We start from the raw sequence: 14,042 nt of genomic DNA, 5'->3' as shown, positions 1-14,042 counted from the left end.
ATAAGCAGACTAATCCAAGGAATTTTATAACCCCCAGGAGAAATAATGAAATAGAGGAACTGGACGAGTCATAATAAATTAATGGAGGGTGATATAATTTATGCAAATTAAAGCTTGTTAATGGAAAAGATGTTAAACTAATATATCTTTTTTGCTGAGACAATGGCACCGGGGTAATGTGCTTAGATTTCTGCAAGGTGTTTGATCTTACACCACCACACAACTTTGTGAGTGAGAAATAAGAGCACTACAAGTGAGAATTCAGACCTCCTGTGTCCTCAGGTACCAAGACTGGGCTAGTGGAAGGTGTCCCTGCCCATGGCAGGGGGCTGGAATGAGATGAGCTTTCAGGTCCCCTCCCACCCAAACCATCCTGTGATTCTATGATTCTGAAAACACTCTGCCAACAACATGTCCTGTTGTCCTGCTGGTGAGGGTGGAATTAGACACGGTGCAGATCTATTTAGAGTTTGGTCTTAACACACAGGACTCGCACACAAACATTTTTCAGCCTCCTCTGTCCTTCCCTTTCTCCCACTTCGTTGCATGGAAGTGTTTCCTTGTGATATGGGGGGGGGGGGAATTAGTTTTTGCTCTTGTTTCCAGAGCTTGGTATGAAAAGCAGTCCAGAGGGTTAGAGGAGTCCCACCACAACAAAAAAATGACTCTCAAGATGCAAGTTTTTCAGCGTCACGCAGCTCAAGGTAAAGCACAGTAACTTAGAGAGCACATAATTTCAAATATCCTTTGCACGTGCTTTTTTTTCCCCCCAGATTCTATGGTGATTTAAAGACAACAGCAGAGACATCAAAGGGAGAACTAAATCCTCCCAAAGCAAGGATGATTTTTGCCCTCTGCACACACCAGGGGACAGGAATATTTACCAGCCTCATAGAATTACTGAATTTACTTCTGAGAGACCCATCACAGCCAGGTGAGACTTCAAAAAACCAGATCCACGCTGCTGACACAAACTAGCCCAGATCCACAGACCTGGATGACCAGCTCATAAATTTCAAGCCAAAAAAAAAAATGTTTTAAGGCATCACATTGTTAATTTGGGGCTTGAAAACCCAAATGTATTACATTTTAATTCAGAATTAAAAGCATCCTGATAAAGAGTAGCCAGGCTCAGTCTGGATGGGCTGCTCCTTGTCTGCTTTGAGAGCACACTGTGCCTGCAAAACCCTCAGCAGTGCTGTTTGGGACAGCAGCACCACCACCACCACAAAAAAATACATATATATAAAAATAAAATATATAAATATATTATATATATATATTATATATATTACATATATATTATACTTTATATAAATTATATTATAAATAAATATATATATAAATAAATCAGCCCCCTGAAAGAGCCACTGTAGCTTGCTAAGAAATAAAACTGCTTAAAGGACAGAACACCCCCCATTTTCCATGCTCTGCTGGGTGTCCTCTGGTGCACACCAGATTTTGACACAAGCTATGCCAGTCTAAAGATGAAAAAGAAGTCAACAAGAGCTAAAGGGATGTAAATCTTGCCTGATTGTGATCAAAGGCCATCCTTATTTTAACCCACATTTACTTTAGGTCTCAATTCCACTGCAGCTAAGCAGGAACATGCCAGGGGCATGGATGAGGTCCCAACAGTTTTAGGCATGGAATACACAAAGAACAAAAAAACTACCCAGCCATTCACAACATCCAACTCATTTTCATTCTTTTAACTGGCTTTAAAACACCGTAAAATACTCAAGACTAATGGGGTACAGTGTTTAAGTAACCCCAGTATTGTAAACTCGAGTGCACTGAACCATCACTGAAGAACCTTGCAGTGCCTTCCTCTGTAAGTTTACTTTGGGGTTAAGTGGGTGAATCACGAGGGGGAAATAAAAGAGGAATTGATATCACACTCCTCTCTGGGGGGGGAAAAAGAAATACAGAAAAAAAAAATAAAAAATGTAAAAAGGCAGGTCTGTGTGGTTCACCCCGTGTCACAGAAAAAAAGAGATCTCAAGGATCACAGCTGTGGTGAACGGTGGGAAAAGTTATTGATCTAAAAGAATTCATTTTTACTATAAGGGCTGGTACTTTTACTTATTTAATAAAGGTCTGGCGTCAAATCACTGTGAATTTCAGGATTATCTAATTCTATCTAATCTCATTCAATCACTGATGCTCCAGACTGTAGCAGAAAGGAATGCTTGCCCTTTCCTGTCTTCAGGGGCCATCTCTGGTTGCCCTGGCAACACAGCAAAAGCAGCTTCCACAGAGCCAAGTACCACCTATCACATCCATCTCTGGATAAAAAGGAAGGATGGGGTTGCAAGGGAGTTTTTGCAATTTGATGGGCAGAGACAGGCAGAGCAGCAGCCACCACTGGGGGGGAATGTGCTCCCCACTCCTGAATTAGCACTGCCCCAGAGGCTGGGTGATAAATGCAAGCTCCTGGGGTAAGACACTCCCAGGACTCCACTGGCAGAGCACTCTGCTCGCCTTCAGAAGGAAAAGTTTTATACTAAGAAGCTGTGGTGATTAACAGGCCCGAGGTAAGTGAAGCCATTTAACACCCCAGAGCTGATTTCTGAATTACCTGACACGCTCCCAGCACCCAACTGGGAACCAGCAGCCAAACACACAATATCTTTCCAGTGTCATCATTAGAAATATTTCAGATTTTGTGCTTTCTAGACCAAATGGCTGCCTCCAGTGTCTCTCCTATCACCAAAACCTCTCAAGTTTTCCTGCTTCCCAGTTCTCTGGAACTCTCATGGGGCCTTAGCTGATGTCTGTAGATGCTGCACCAAGGTGACTCTGCCTCCAGTGACCCAGCTGGTTGGCAATGCTGCTGCAAGTTTCTTTCTAGCTGAAGATATAAAAGATTAAAGAGCCTGCTTTCCATAGTTATTGAAGCTGTCCTGACATCTTAAAATGAGGGATTTGATGCACGGGAATATTTTCGTGCAGGTAATCAAAGAACAGGGCAAATTTGGGCTTGATGGTATTTCCCAGATTCTGTGGCTCTGTTACACATGTGCAAAATAAAGCAAAAGCTACAATTTCCACATGAACTGGAGGCAAAGTGAACGAGCAAGAACCTTTCAGTGCTTGGGAATTCCCTCCATCCATCCTTCCTCATCCTCAGACACAGGTTACAAGAAAATCCCTTATCAGATTATATTTATGGCCCAGGGGAATGTGTAATTTCCTCTCTGTTCTCACCCTGGTTTTGCTAAAATAACAGAGCCAAAAATAACAGAAAGGAAATGCATTGCTCCAGCAGTGCAGGTGGTGTGTACAGAAGATTCACCTTCACTCAAGAGCAGGGTGAGAGTAAAGCAGAGAGTGCTAAAAAATGTGCTGGTTTATTTACAAAACTGCACGTGATTCCTGCAACATTAACTAACTCCTGAGGAGAGTCTTTCCTTGTCCTCAGCTGGAAAACTGAGTTTGGGACAGAGGGCCCTACAAAGAGTTCTTCAGTGCCATCTGCCAGAAGTCAGGAAGGTGAGGGAGGTGAGCTTGCCCTAACAGAAAAAAAAAAAAAAAAAGCCCTGAAATGGTGTGAATGGTGATTCTTCAGCTGGAAAAGCGAAGAAGATGCATTTCAATATTTCAAAACACAGAAGGAAGAAGACAGGGAACAGGGCACAGATGCCAAATGAGGATCTGCTGCGCAGCAAGATGTTTTCCAGATAATGGAAATAGAGTGGGCATAAGAGAAACAGGGTAAGACAATGCAGAAGGGGAGGAGGGGGGTTGAAAGAAAAACAAACAAACAAAACCCACAAAAGCAAACAAACATGATTGATAGGAAAGGAAAAAATACAGACAAAACAATGTGATTTTGCAAGCACAATATTTTGGCCAAGCAATACTTAAATAAAGACAGAGTGGATCTCTTTTCCAAAGTCTAAGGCCAATCACAGAATTACAGAATGGTTTGGGATGGAAGGGACCTTAAAGCACATCTCATTTCACCCCCTGCAGGTGACAGGGACAGCTCCCACTAGACCAGGTTGCTCCAAGCCCTGTCCAACCTGGCCTTGAACACCTCCAATAGGTTTCCAGTAGGAAACTGCTCCTCTGCTCTCCCTGTCCCATAACTGAACCACAACAAGCCACCTGAAAAGTTCATCATCCCCACAGACTCGAACTGGTTGGCAGTTTTAAATGAACCAAGTTTATGAGGGAGTTAATCCTGCTCTTCAGTCACCCTGGCCATTCAGATCCCGTGCTCACTGAAGGCATTTGCCACCAGGCTCCAAATTAGCACTGCTCCCTTTGAATAAGGCCAGAAAGTTTGGACACAGACCACTGCAAATTAAAACCAGGTGTCTGTGCCCTGAAGCAGCAGAGACAGCCCTAAGCAGTTTAATGACATCTCTAAATAATTTTGACAGCAAAATTACTTATCCTATGTCACCTTTACACTGCCCTTGACACGGCGCTAACAAGATGATGTTGCTTTCCCTGCTCCTATATATTTATTTGTCTGTCTTTCTTCCCATGCTTCACTTTCTTTTCCTCAGAGCAGGAGGTTTTCTAGACCTGATGCAGCACAGCACCAACCACCAGGCAAGGAGTTGTGGCTGCAGCTGCCAATTTTGTGGGTCAAACTTAATCCCAGAGGGGCTGAGGGCTCAGAAACTTCCTCTTCCTACAGCAGAGCCCACCAGAGAACAGGATTCCTCAGTGCCAGACATGACACTTGTCTGTGGGGTGAGGAAACCCCCTCTGCAGCCTTTATGGAATCCCAGGAGGAAATCTGCTCGCTCCAAGCAGGATCCCTCACACACACCAACCTCAGCACGAATATTCTTTCAGAGCTTGGCCTGTTATTCACAAACACTGAACTCACACACATCATACAAGACCTTTTGCCTCCAGTGTCTCATCACTGCTCTCTGCAACAGCAGAAATGTTCACCACAGCTCTTGCACGAGGACAAACCTCCCCCACTTGGAACTCCTTGAAGCCCATTGTAAGATAAAATTATTTTCCTAAGCCACAGCTGCTCGTACATCTCTGCTGCTCACTCACAAGGCTGCAATCCAATTAATATTTTCCTTTCCAGAGGGTATTTAATAATCCACAAAATTAAATCCTTCAGTATTGTGCTGGCACCCTTGGTGCCATTGATCTGGGTTTGTTTTGCCTCTGTGTGAAACAATAACCAGCCCTTTTATTGGTGCAACCCCCGTCCTCCAAACCTCTGACAGTGGACACCACGAAACTGCCACGTGCCCTGCTCAGGAGCAGAGTTTTTGAGGACCATGAGGAATAATTTCCAGAGCAGAACACATTTAGGAGCACCTCTCACTGCCACACTGACTCTCCGTTCAAGCTGCCAGTTCTCCCCTGGAAATCCCCTTTTGGTGAAGCGCTCTATGACCCAAAACCAGTTGATTTTAAGGAGTCTCCTGTGAAAGAAAGAAGCTGACACACGTTTTCCCACTGTCCTCAGATCACAAAGCCCTGCAAGCTGAGGCTGTGGACTCAAACTCAACACCTCTTCCCATCCCTGCATGGGATGTGTGAGCCTCTCACCCCATTTAAGACCATGACACACCTTATTTATCTCCAGTTTCTCCCTAAAGGTGAAATCCGACAGATTTTGAAGAAACTTTTGTTGAGAATTCAAGTTGAATTCCCAAGTCTGCAGTGCAGCACACACACGCTAAAAATCACCTGAGCCAAGTCCATTAAAAAGCAAAACAGAAGGAAAAAAACCCACAAACAAAAAAAAAGCCCAACCAACTCAAAAACCTCCAACAAACACTAACCCAAACTAAAATGTGCTGGATTAAAAGCAACAAGCCAAATCAGCATGAAACCACAAATAAAAATCAACAGACTGTGCCAAAGACCTTGGGGGGATAAAGAGGTTTATAAGTCTGCTTTACAGAGGGGCTTTTTCCACATTCATAAGGCAGCCCCCCGGGACACAAAGGCAAAGTTATGAAAACAGTCCCCTTCACATAAACCCCAACGTTCTCCAGCTCCAATCCTTAAACCCACAGCAGCTCAAAAATGAACCTAAATCTAATCTGTTCCATTAACAGTGAAATTTCAGAATTAATCCTTGACTCTACAGGCAGCCAGCTCAGTTCTCCAGCAGGCAAAGTCCTCTTCTCATAGGAAAGTTCTCATGAGAGACTCATGTCCGGCGTGAGAGATTCCCCTTTTGGGCCAGTCTCTGAATTTGGGTCCCACCACACAGGGTCAACTCAGTAGCCCAAGGATCTCCCTTCTCTGCCCCTGTGCAGCTCCTGGCTCTCCAGGAAACCTGTGGAGCAGCCAGGACAGCATCCCTGGGGAAGGGCAGTGAGTAGAGCTGCAGCCAGAACCAAACAGCACGAGTGACACAAAGCCACTGGTTGGGGGTGACACAGAGCTGCCTTCCACCCCTGCACCCCAAAACAGGGAACAGGAGAATGCTCAGAAACCTTGGAGCTAAATAACAAGAGATTTAGCTGTTTACTGGCATTCATTTTTATTAGAAGTAAGCAGACAGTTACTTTTTCCATCCCTGACAAAGTCTTGGACTAACGCCTTAACCTCGGGGCATCAAACGAAAACAACAACGACGATGACGAAGAGCAAAAAAGCAGCAAATAAATCACATATAAACCAAACCAAGAGCAAAACACTGCCCCAGTAAGCAAATGAATTACCATTGTCAGTGACTGAGTTATGCACAACCACCATGTGTCTCAGCATGCGACGAAGGAGATGGGACAAAAACTAAACATCTCTCTGTGGTAGTTTTTGTTTTGTTTGAATAGGGCCATGTCACAATAGCTCTGGGGAACCCGGCCTTCCCTCATTCACCTGTGACCTGAACCTTGAACTTCAACATGGGCCACCTTTCAAACTGACACCCTGTCCAAGAACAGATGGGAAAAGAGGATAAGGAGCAGACAATGTCCAGTCAGTCCTAACTCACTTTTAGAGGCAGCACTACTAGAATGCAAACACAGTAAAGGGTCGCACACAGTCTGATGGGGGAAACAATCAAATGCCTTTCTGCTGCTATCCTAGATATCCAATGCTGGACTTCACAAATCTAAGTTATTTTCATTTAGCAATAAACATTTTAGAGCTGTTCCCCCCTCCCTCCGGCTATAAAAGCCCACTGTCACTTTAAAGACCAGCCCTGGCTGTGGGTTGAAAGCAGAGATGGAGAGAATGCACGAGTGGTATTCAAACTTCGATGGGGCAGAGGGAACCCTGGGGGGAATGGGCTTCACCAGAATAGACTGGAATCCATCCAGGGCTCCAAACAGACAAACTGCCCAGAACTGACAAGCACAAATTTGGGGGGAAGACCCCTAGTTCACATCTGACCACTCAACTTTGTGAACGTTTGGTATCCTGTGCTTCTGCAAAACTGAAGGGACCCAGACCTGTTCCATTCCTGCCCTCCAGATCTGAAAACCTTCTGTGCCAAGGCCGGGGCACAAAGCAGAGGGGCAGACACCGCCTCCCCCGTCTGACAACTTACTGCGTGAACGCTCCTGTGCCTCTGCAACTCTGAAGGGACCCAGACCTGTGCCGTTCTTCCCTTTCTGACCTGAAAAGCCTCTGTGCAGAGGCTGGGGCACAAAGCCCCAGGGGCAGGCACCGCTTCCCCCATCGCTGTGTGACCCAAAGGACGCCTCTGCCCTTCCAGCCTCCCAGCGCGCAGGGGATGCCCTCCCCATCCTCCCGCACTCCCGCGGGTGCTCTCCCCGCATCCCCCACGGCTCGGCGCGACCCTGCGGGGCCCTCCTGCATCCCTCCCCCCGCCTTCCCCCCGCTGATTGATGGATGCCGGCGCGGGGGCGGCCGCGGCCCGGGGGGAGGAGGCGCCAGGGCGGCCGGCGCGACGCGGCCGCTCTCTCTCCCCCCCCTCCTCTCTCCCCTGAGCCTCGCAGGAAACCGGCGGTCGGTGGCGGAGCGGGGCCCGGCGCCGGCCCCTGTCTGCAGCTGCGGCAGCAAACGAGCTGCGACGGGGCGGTGGGGGGCGGGCGCCGCTCCCCCGGCACCGCCGGCACCGCGGCCGGGGCGCGGGCACGGGAGGGGGGGACGCGGCGCCAGCCCCGGGGAGGGATGGGGGGGGTACCGCGCTCGGCTGCTCTGCGGGGACCCCGCGCAGCGGGGGAGGAGCTCAGCCCTCGGGGGGAGCAGCTCAGCCCTCGGGGGGAGCCGTGCCCGGCTCGGCTCCGGCTCCTGCCAGCGCGGGGTTGGGGCACGACGCGGTTTCCCTTTACGGACAGACCGCTCCTCTCTCCTCTCAGCCTTAGACGGAGAGCCAGGCAGGGCCTCTGAGCCATCGATGCGGGGATTAAGAGCCCCTACTATTCCCGCCTGGCTGGGATGCACTGGATGTCACCTTTCCCAAAGGAAGAGCCGGGCTCAGCCCTGGAGCGCTCCCTTTGCTGCCTGCGGTGAGCTGGGCTTGCCACCGTTCCAAAGGCAGGGCTTGAGTTTTCCTGGCCTATTCCCGCTGTCCAAGGACTGATCAGTGGAACCGGCTGCAGGCAGGATCAGCTCCCCACCTCCACACCCCCATGGGATAACACAGCAGCACAAGGACCAGGCATTGCAAATTTCAACTGACCGACGCTATAAAATATAAAGGATTTCTGCACTAGAGGAGAATCAGCCCTTTGATCTCAGCGGTGCTTGACTGGGTGATCACTAAATGGGGAAAGGGAAACTGTGCCCGATTTTTAATCCTCCTCCTTGTGTGACTGTTTGGAATGTGTGGTGCACGTAGCTACGACAAGGCACTAGCGAAATATTTCAGGTTCAATATGTGGAACTGTCCTTTGGTCAGATAACGTGTTCTAATTACAGCACAGAAAGGGCAGCGAGCACTGACAAAAAAGAGTTCTGATGAAAGTCCTCACTGGGGTTTGGCCTTGCTGTGCAAATTCTGACATCAAAACCCCCTTCCAGCCGGGGAAGCAGCGGGAGGCAAGTCCAGAAAGATTTATTTCTCCTTTCCCAAAACTACACCAACCTCTTTTTTCCTCTATCTGAACTTCTCAAATTCAGTTCTAAAAGTCTACCAGACACTTGTTCCATGCAGAGCTGCCTTCCCATCGGGAAATGCACAGATCCCTGCACAGCTATTAAAAATGCTGCTGCTAGGAAAGCGTAGTATGGCCTTTGGGCTACCAACTAATGCAACTTAGTAGTCAAAAAGTGCCCAGCAGACAGTGTCACCTGGCCAGACACTTCTCAACACCACCACAACTGTGGCACATCCCTTTGGTCTGCCAGTTGTTGGCTCTGATCCACAGGATTGGTAACTAAAGCACATGCCAAGCTCTGAGCTGGAGGAAGCTGATCACACCCCAGCACACACCTTGCCCCATCAACCCAGAGGAACTCACAAGAGCCAGGTTTCAGTCCACCTGGTTTAAAGCACCACGGCAATGGTGCAGCAGAACCAGTCCCTGTGAGCCCGATGGGCAGTGGGACGGACCTGGTGCTGCACAACACACAGGCAAGACACCTTCACATTTAATTTATGTGACTCTGATTATTGTTCTGAGCCCCTTCCCATGGGAATGTGGATATAACCATGCATACACAGAGATACTACCCAGGAACGATACAAACTCACAATTCTATCTGTCGTGCCAAACCACGACAGAGACTCTCTGTGGACAGAGACCTGACGCCAAAGAAGCAATAAAAAAATGTTAAAAAAAGGTTGATTTCAGTGAGTAAAAGTACGAAAATTTCCAGCTGTATCTGTTTCCACAGTGCTACTGACAGTGTTGTTCTTTCACACCAAGACCTGCTTTAGTTCACCAAACCAACAGCTTCGCCCTCACGGTTAGATATTATTGTACTTCATGGTTATTTTTATACACGATGAACTTTTTTAAAGCCTTACTTTACTATGATTTCAGTAGCTTTTTATATATAGCATCAACATCTTTTCCATGAAAATGTTGATGAGAGATTTTGAAAGTCTCAGGATAAAGGCAAGACAGCAGAATACACAAGGAACTCAAAAGCTGGGAAGAAAAGATCTCTAAAAGCCATAACTGTGACCCGTGACATGAATGTTGTTCAAGTTGTAAGCATTTAAGATGAGCTTGTTTTCCTCATTAAGTTCATCTAACCAAATTCACTGATGGTTTGTAAACTGTGGCTGTTCTGACTCTGACACGTGGGTGCAATTACAATTCCCTTTCGCTTTATTTAGCCATTTTTACACCTCTGCACAATACACAAAAATGAAGGGGTGGGAATAAGGAAGAGGCTCCTGAACGATTTGCCTTTGCGCACAGACAGCTCCCCCTGAAAACCAAAAAAATCACGCCGTGTGCTGCTTCCTTTAGGTCAAACACTGCTCTTCCCATCTGCTCTGCTTCCCAGCTCCTCTCCTGCTCGCCTCTCCCTAGACTGCAGGAACCCTCACAGTGCAAGCAGGGCTCTGGCAGACTCGATGACCCTCAGAGATCACGGTTTCATGATCACAGAAGCAAAGGGATTTTTTTTTTTTTTTAAAGAGAAGGAGGCAGAGGAGAGGGAAGATGTCTTAGCTAAAGCACATAGTTTAACAATAATCTTACCACTGGAGACGAAATTCGACACCCAGGGCAATCACAGATTGGAGGATGTACCTGTAAGATTCCTTTGGACATAAGAGTCTTCAAACTTTTCCCTATATGCAGAGGAGAAGAAAAAGCAGAAGAAGAAGAAAAAGGATCAGCACGTTTATAAAAGGAAAGTATTGAGGGAAAGGGGGGAATAGGGAGGGGGGGTGCACGCGTCTGCTTCCCTATACACACCCCTCCCCTCGCCTGCCTACCAGCACCCACCCCCGCCTGCCGCTTCATCCAACTTTCTCCCCCGCAGGTACCCGCGGAGGGAAGGAAGCACCGGCGCAGCCCTCGGCAGCCGCTGCCTGTCCTTGGTTCCAGCGCTCCCGCAGCCCGGCAGAGCCGCGGCAGGAGGAGCTCCCGCACACCCAGGGCAGAGCCGCGGCAGGAGGAGCTCCCACAGCCCGGCAGAGCCGCGGCCAAGCCCCCGCAGGCTGCGCGCTGCCCACGCACCCGGGGCACGGCCGGGCGAGCGGGGCAGCCCACGCGGCGCCTCCCCGCTGCTCCTCTGTCCACTGCGCCTCAGTCCTCCTGACTCACCCCAGAGGAATTGAGCTTTTCCCGAAGGCGGCAGGAGCCCCGGTAATAAAAGAAACGGGAGCGATGCGCACGGGAGCCCCGGCAATTAGCGCGGCGGCCCGAAGCGATGCCCCGGCGCTCTGGCGATCAATAACCCAGGCGAGGTGTCAGTCACCTCCTAATCGCTCCTCAGCCCCCCAGGGCTGACACCTCCAGGTCTCAGAGCTCATTACGTGCCGCATCGGCTCCGCTCTCTCCCCGCCCGCCCCCGCTGCTCCCCCCGGAGCCCCCCGCTCCTCCGCCGGGGCCCCGCTCTCCACCTGCCGCCCGCACCAGCAGCTCCGCCGCGGTGCCGGGACTGCGGCGCCGGCTCGGGCGGGCGGGGAGGGGAGGGAGGGAGGCAGGGCAGGCGCCCGTCAGCAGCCGCCGGCGCCGCGGAGGTCCCGCACCACCCAGCTGCGAGGGGAACACCCCCTCCGCCCCGCCCGCCGCCCCGCCGGTGCCTGGCCGGGGCTGCGCTGCCGCTCCCCGCGGCGCCGGCTCTGCCCGACACCGCCGCCGCCGACACCGCCGGGGGCTCGCAGGGGCGGGCGACCACCCCCGAGGGGCGCCGAGCCCCCCGAGAGCCCCCGCAGCCCGCGGTCCGCCTGCTGTTCAAACCTCCGCCCGCGCGGAATGAAACTTCTCTCCAGCAAGCGAGGAGCCCCCCCCCCCAAATCAACACTCAGCCTTCCTCACGCACCCTCCACCCACCCCCCCCCACCCCTAAAAAAAAAGGAACTATTCCCAAATCCCCCGGAAAACTTGGCCGGTCGCGGGGCGCGGGGATCCGGCGGAGAGGGGCCGGGGGTGCGCGGGGGAGGGGGGCACGGCCGCAGGGGATCAGGGCTCAGCTCTCCCCGTGCGGGCGCTAATAGCCGGTAAGCTCCCCCTCGGATCCCGCTCCCCGAGCGCGGGGGCGAGAGGGAGGATGCTGAGGAAGAGCGGAGCGGCGCGGGGACCCCGGCACACGCCGAGCGGTGCCTTTACCTTTGTGCCTGATGCTGCGCTTCCAGTCCTTGGCCGTCTCCCTGCCGCTGACAAACTGGAACTCGTTGGGGGTGAGCCACTCTCCCCGGTACCGGATAGAGGGTCCTTTGCTCCCCTGGCACAACTTATTGATGTAGAGCAGCGCCTTGTTCTCCCCGCACTCCACCTCGATGCAAGGCTCTCCGTTGTCAAAGAAGGGCTGGAAATCCGGGATGGAGGAAAACCTCTCCAGCATCAGGTCCTCGGGGAGGTGGTGGGGGTGGTGCGGGTGGTGCGGGTGGGGGTGGTGGGTCTCGTGGAAGCCCAGGTACGCGCGGTGGGCAAAGATCTGGTCGTAAGCCGGCGGGTGCGGGGTGACCACCGGAATGGCAGCGGCGGCCAGAGGGGCGAGATAGTCAGGTAAGGTTTCCATGGGCTGGTTAAAAGCTGCCAGGGCCATCTCTTCCCTGTCAAGTCGCTCCTTCTTGATAGCAGGCATGGTGCTGCTGCGCTCCCCGTGCGCCCTCGTCTCTCCAAAGCACAGTGGCTCTAATGTCTCCGGTTCAACTTGCCCCCGCTCTGGCTGGAGTTTGGATGAAATGCGCCAGCAGCAGCAGCAGCAGCAACACAAGCACCTTTGGCGCTCGGGTGCCGGAGGTGGCTGGTATCCCCCGGAGCAGCCCGCTAACAAATCTCCTGGGCTGGCTCCCCAGCAGAGCTGTCTGGGATCCCTCTCCCACGGAGAGGCTAATGTACCGTAGACCCGGGAGCTGCTGTGTGGCTCGCAGATCTGCCCCTCCGGACTAATACCTGACATCTCGGAGAGGTCTCTGCTGCCGTAGACATTATTTTGGTTTAAAAAAAAAAAAAAAAAAAAAAAAAGCTTATTGATTCCCCTAGATCGACCCACCTTCTCACCAGGCTGGAGGGTTCCCCGCCGCCCACCCAGAGCCCCCCTTTCACCCTCCCTCCCCCGCCGCTTCCTTTAAACTGACACCTGGTTTATTTATTTATATGCAATAATTAAAATTAAACGCTGCGCCCCCGCCGCCGCCCCGCGACCCCTCCCCGCCCCGCCGGCGCCCGCCGGGAGGACGGAGCCCCGGCCGGTGCCGGCTCTGCCCGCGGGGCTCCAGACACCCGGGCGGCGGCGGCGAACTTTCCCCGGGGCCGCCCACCTTCACCTGCGCGGTGCGGACTCGCCCCGCTCCCACCGAAGCCTTTTATGATCCCCCGCGAGTTGGTTATTTAATTCCCACTCCCGCACGAGATTTTAAGAAACGTGGTGTTACGCTCCGTATCTCTCTGTATATACATATAGATAGACAGACAGATCTCTACACGCGCGCAGACACACAGACATCTACGGTGACATCCCCGCCGGCTCTGCGCTCCCCACAACGCTGCCCCCAGCCCCAAAAGCCGGCGCTGTGCCGGGCGGGCCCCCCCCTCCCCCGCCCCGAGCCGGGACAGACACGTATTGATCTGTGCTCAGAAGTCACCGCACAGTTCGGAGACTCTGACCAAACAAGATTTCCCTCCGCCGCCGCCGCCGCCGCTTCTCTAACTTGGCCCATTTAAACAGCAGAGGCGCTTTGGAAGCGCCGCGCCGGCGGCAGCGAGGGGGGTGAGCGACGGACGGCGGGGCCAGCGCCGGCTGCCGCCAGCCCGGGGGGGACCCGGGGCTCCCCCGGCCCCGGAGGGGTCACGGACACCCTCCCGCATGCTGCCCATCCCTCTGCACCCCCGGGTGCCCTCCCCGTGCAGGAATACCCGCTGCTCGCTCTCCCTGGCAGCCTCCCGTTGTGCTGTACCTTGGGAAGGCAGGCTGCATCCTTCTCATTCCCGTGTAGGGATGGAGCCAGGCTTGGGAGACACGGCGTAAATTTGTTTTCCATCACATGCCGTGGCACGAGG

At 52.0% G+C, this 14,042-nt stretch overlaps 1 protein-coding gene across 1 annotated transcript in view; it reads right to left on the bottom strand.

Moving 5' to 3' along the window:
* SAMD11 (sterile alpha motif domain containing 11) overlaps positions 1-13,678 on the bottom strand; it is a 115,461-nt gene extending 101,783 nt beyond the window's left edge. Inside the window, exons 1-3 of the mRNA XM_017825686.1 lie at positions 13,304-13,678; positions 12,147-12,958; positions 10,569-10,660 (exon numbers count right to left, since the gene is read on the bottom strand). Coding sequence (XP_017681175.1) covers positions 10,569-10,660; positions 12,147-12,942 — 888 coding nt within the window. The 5' untranslated portion in view covers positions 12,943-12,958; positions 13,304-13,678. The remainder of the gene's footprint in view (positions 1-10,568; positions 10,661-12,146; positions 12,959-13,303) is intronic.
* Positions 13,679-14,042: the final 364 nt, after the last annotated feature.

Source organism: Lepidothrix coronata, unplaced genomic scaffold (assembly GCF_001604755.1).
Source record: "Lepidothrix coronata isolate B3197 unplaced genomic scaffold, Lepidothrix_coronata-1.0 Scaffold122, whole genome shotgun sequence".
Classification (NCBI taxonomy): Eukaryota; Metazoa; Chordata; class Aves; order Passeriformes; family Pipridae; genus Lepidothrix; species Lepidothrix coronata.
The sequence above is the reverse complement of the archived record's forward strand: the minus strand, read 5'-3'. Positions and strand labels throughout refer to the sequence as shown.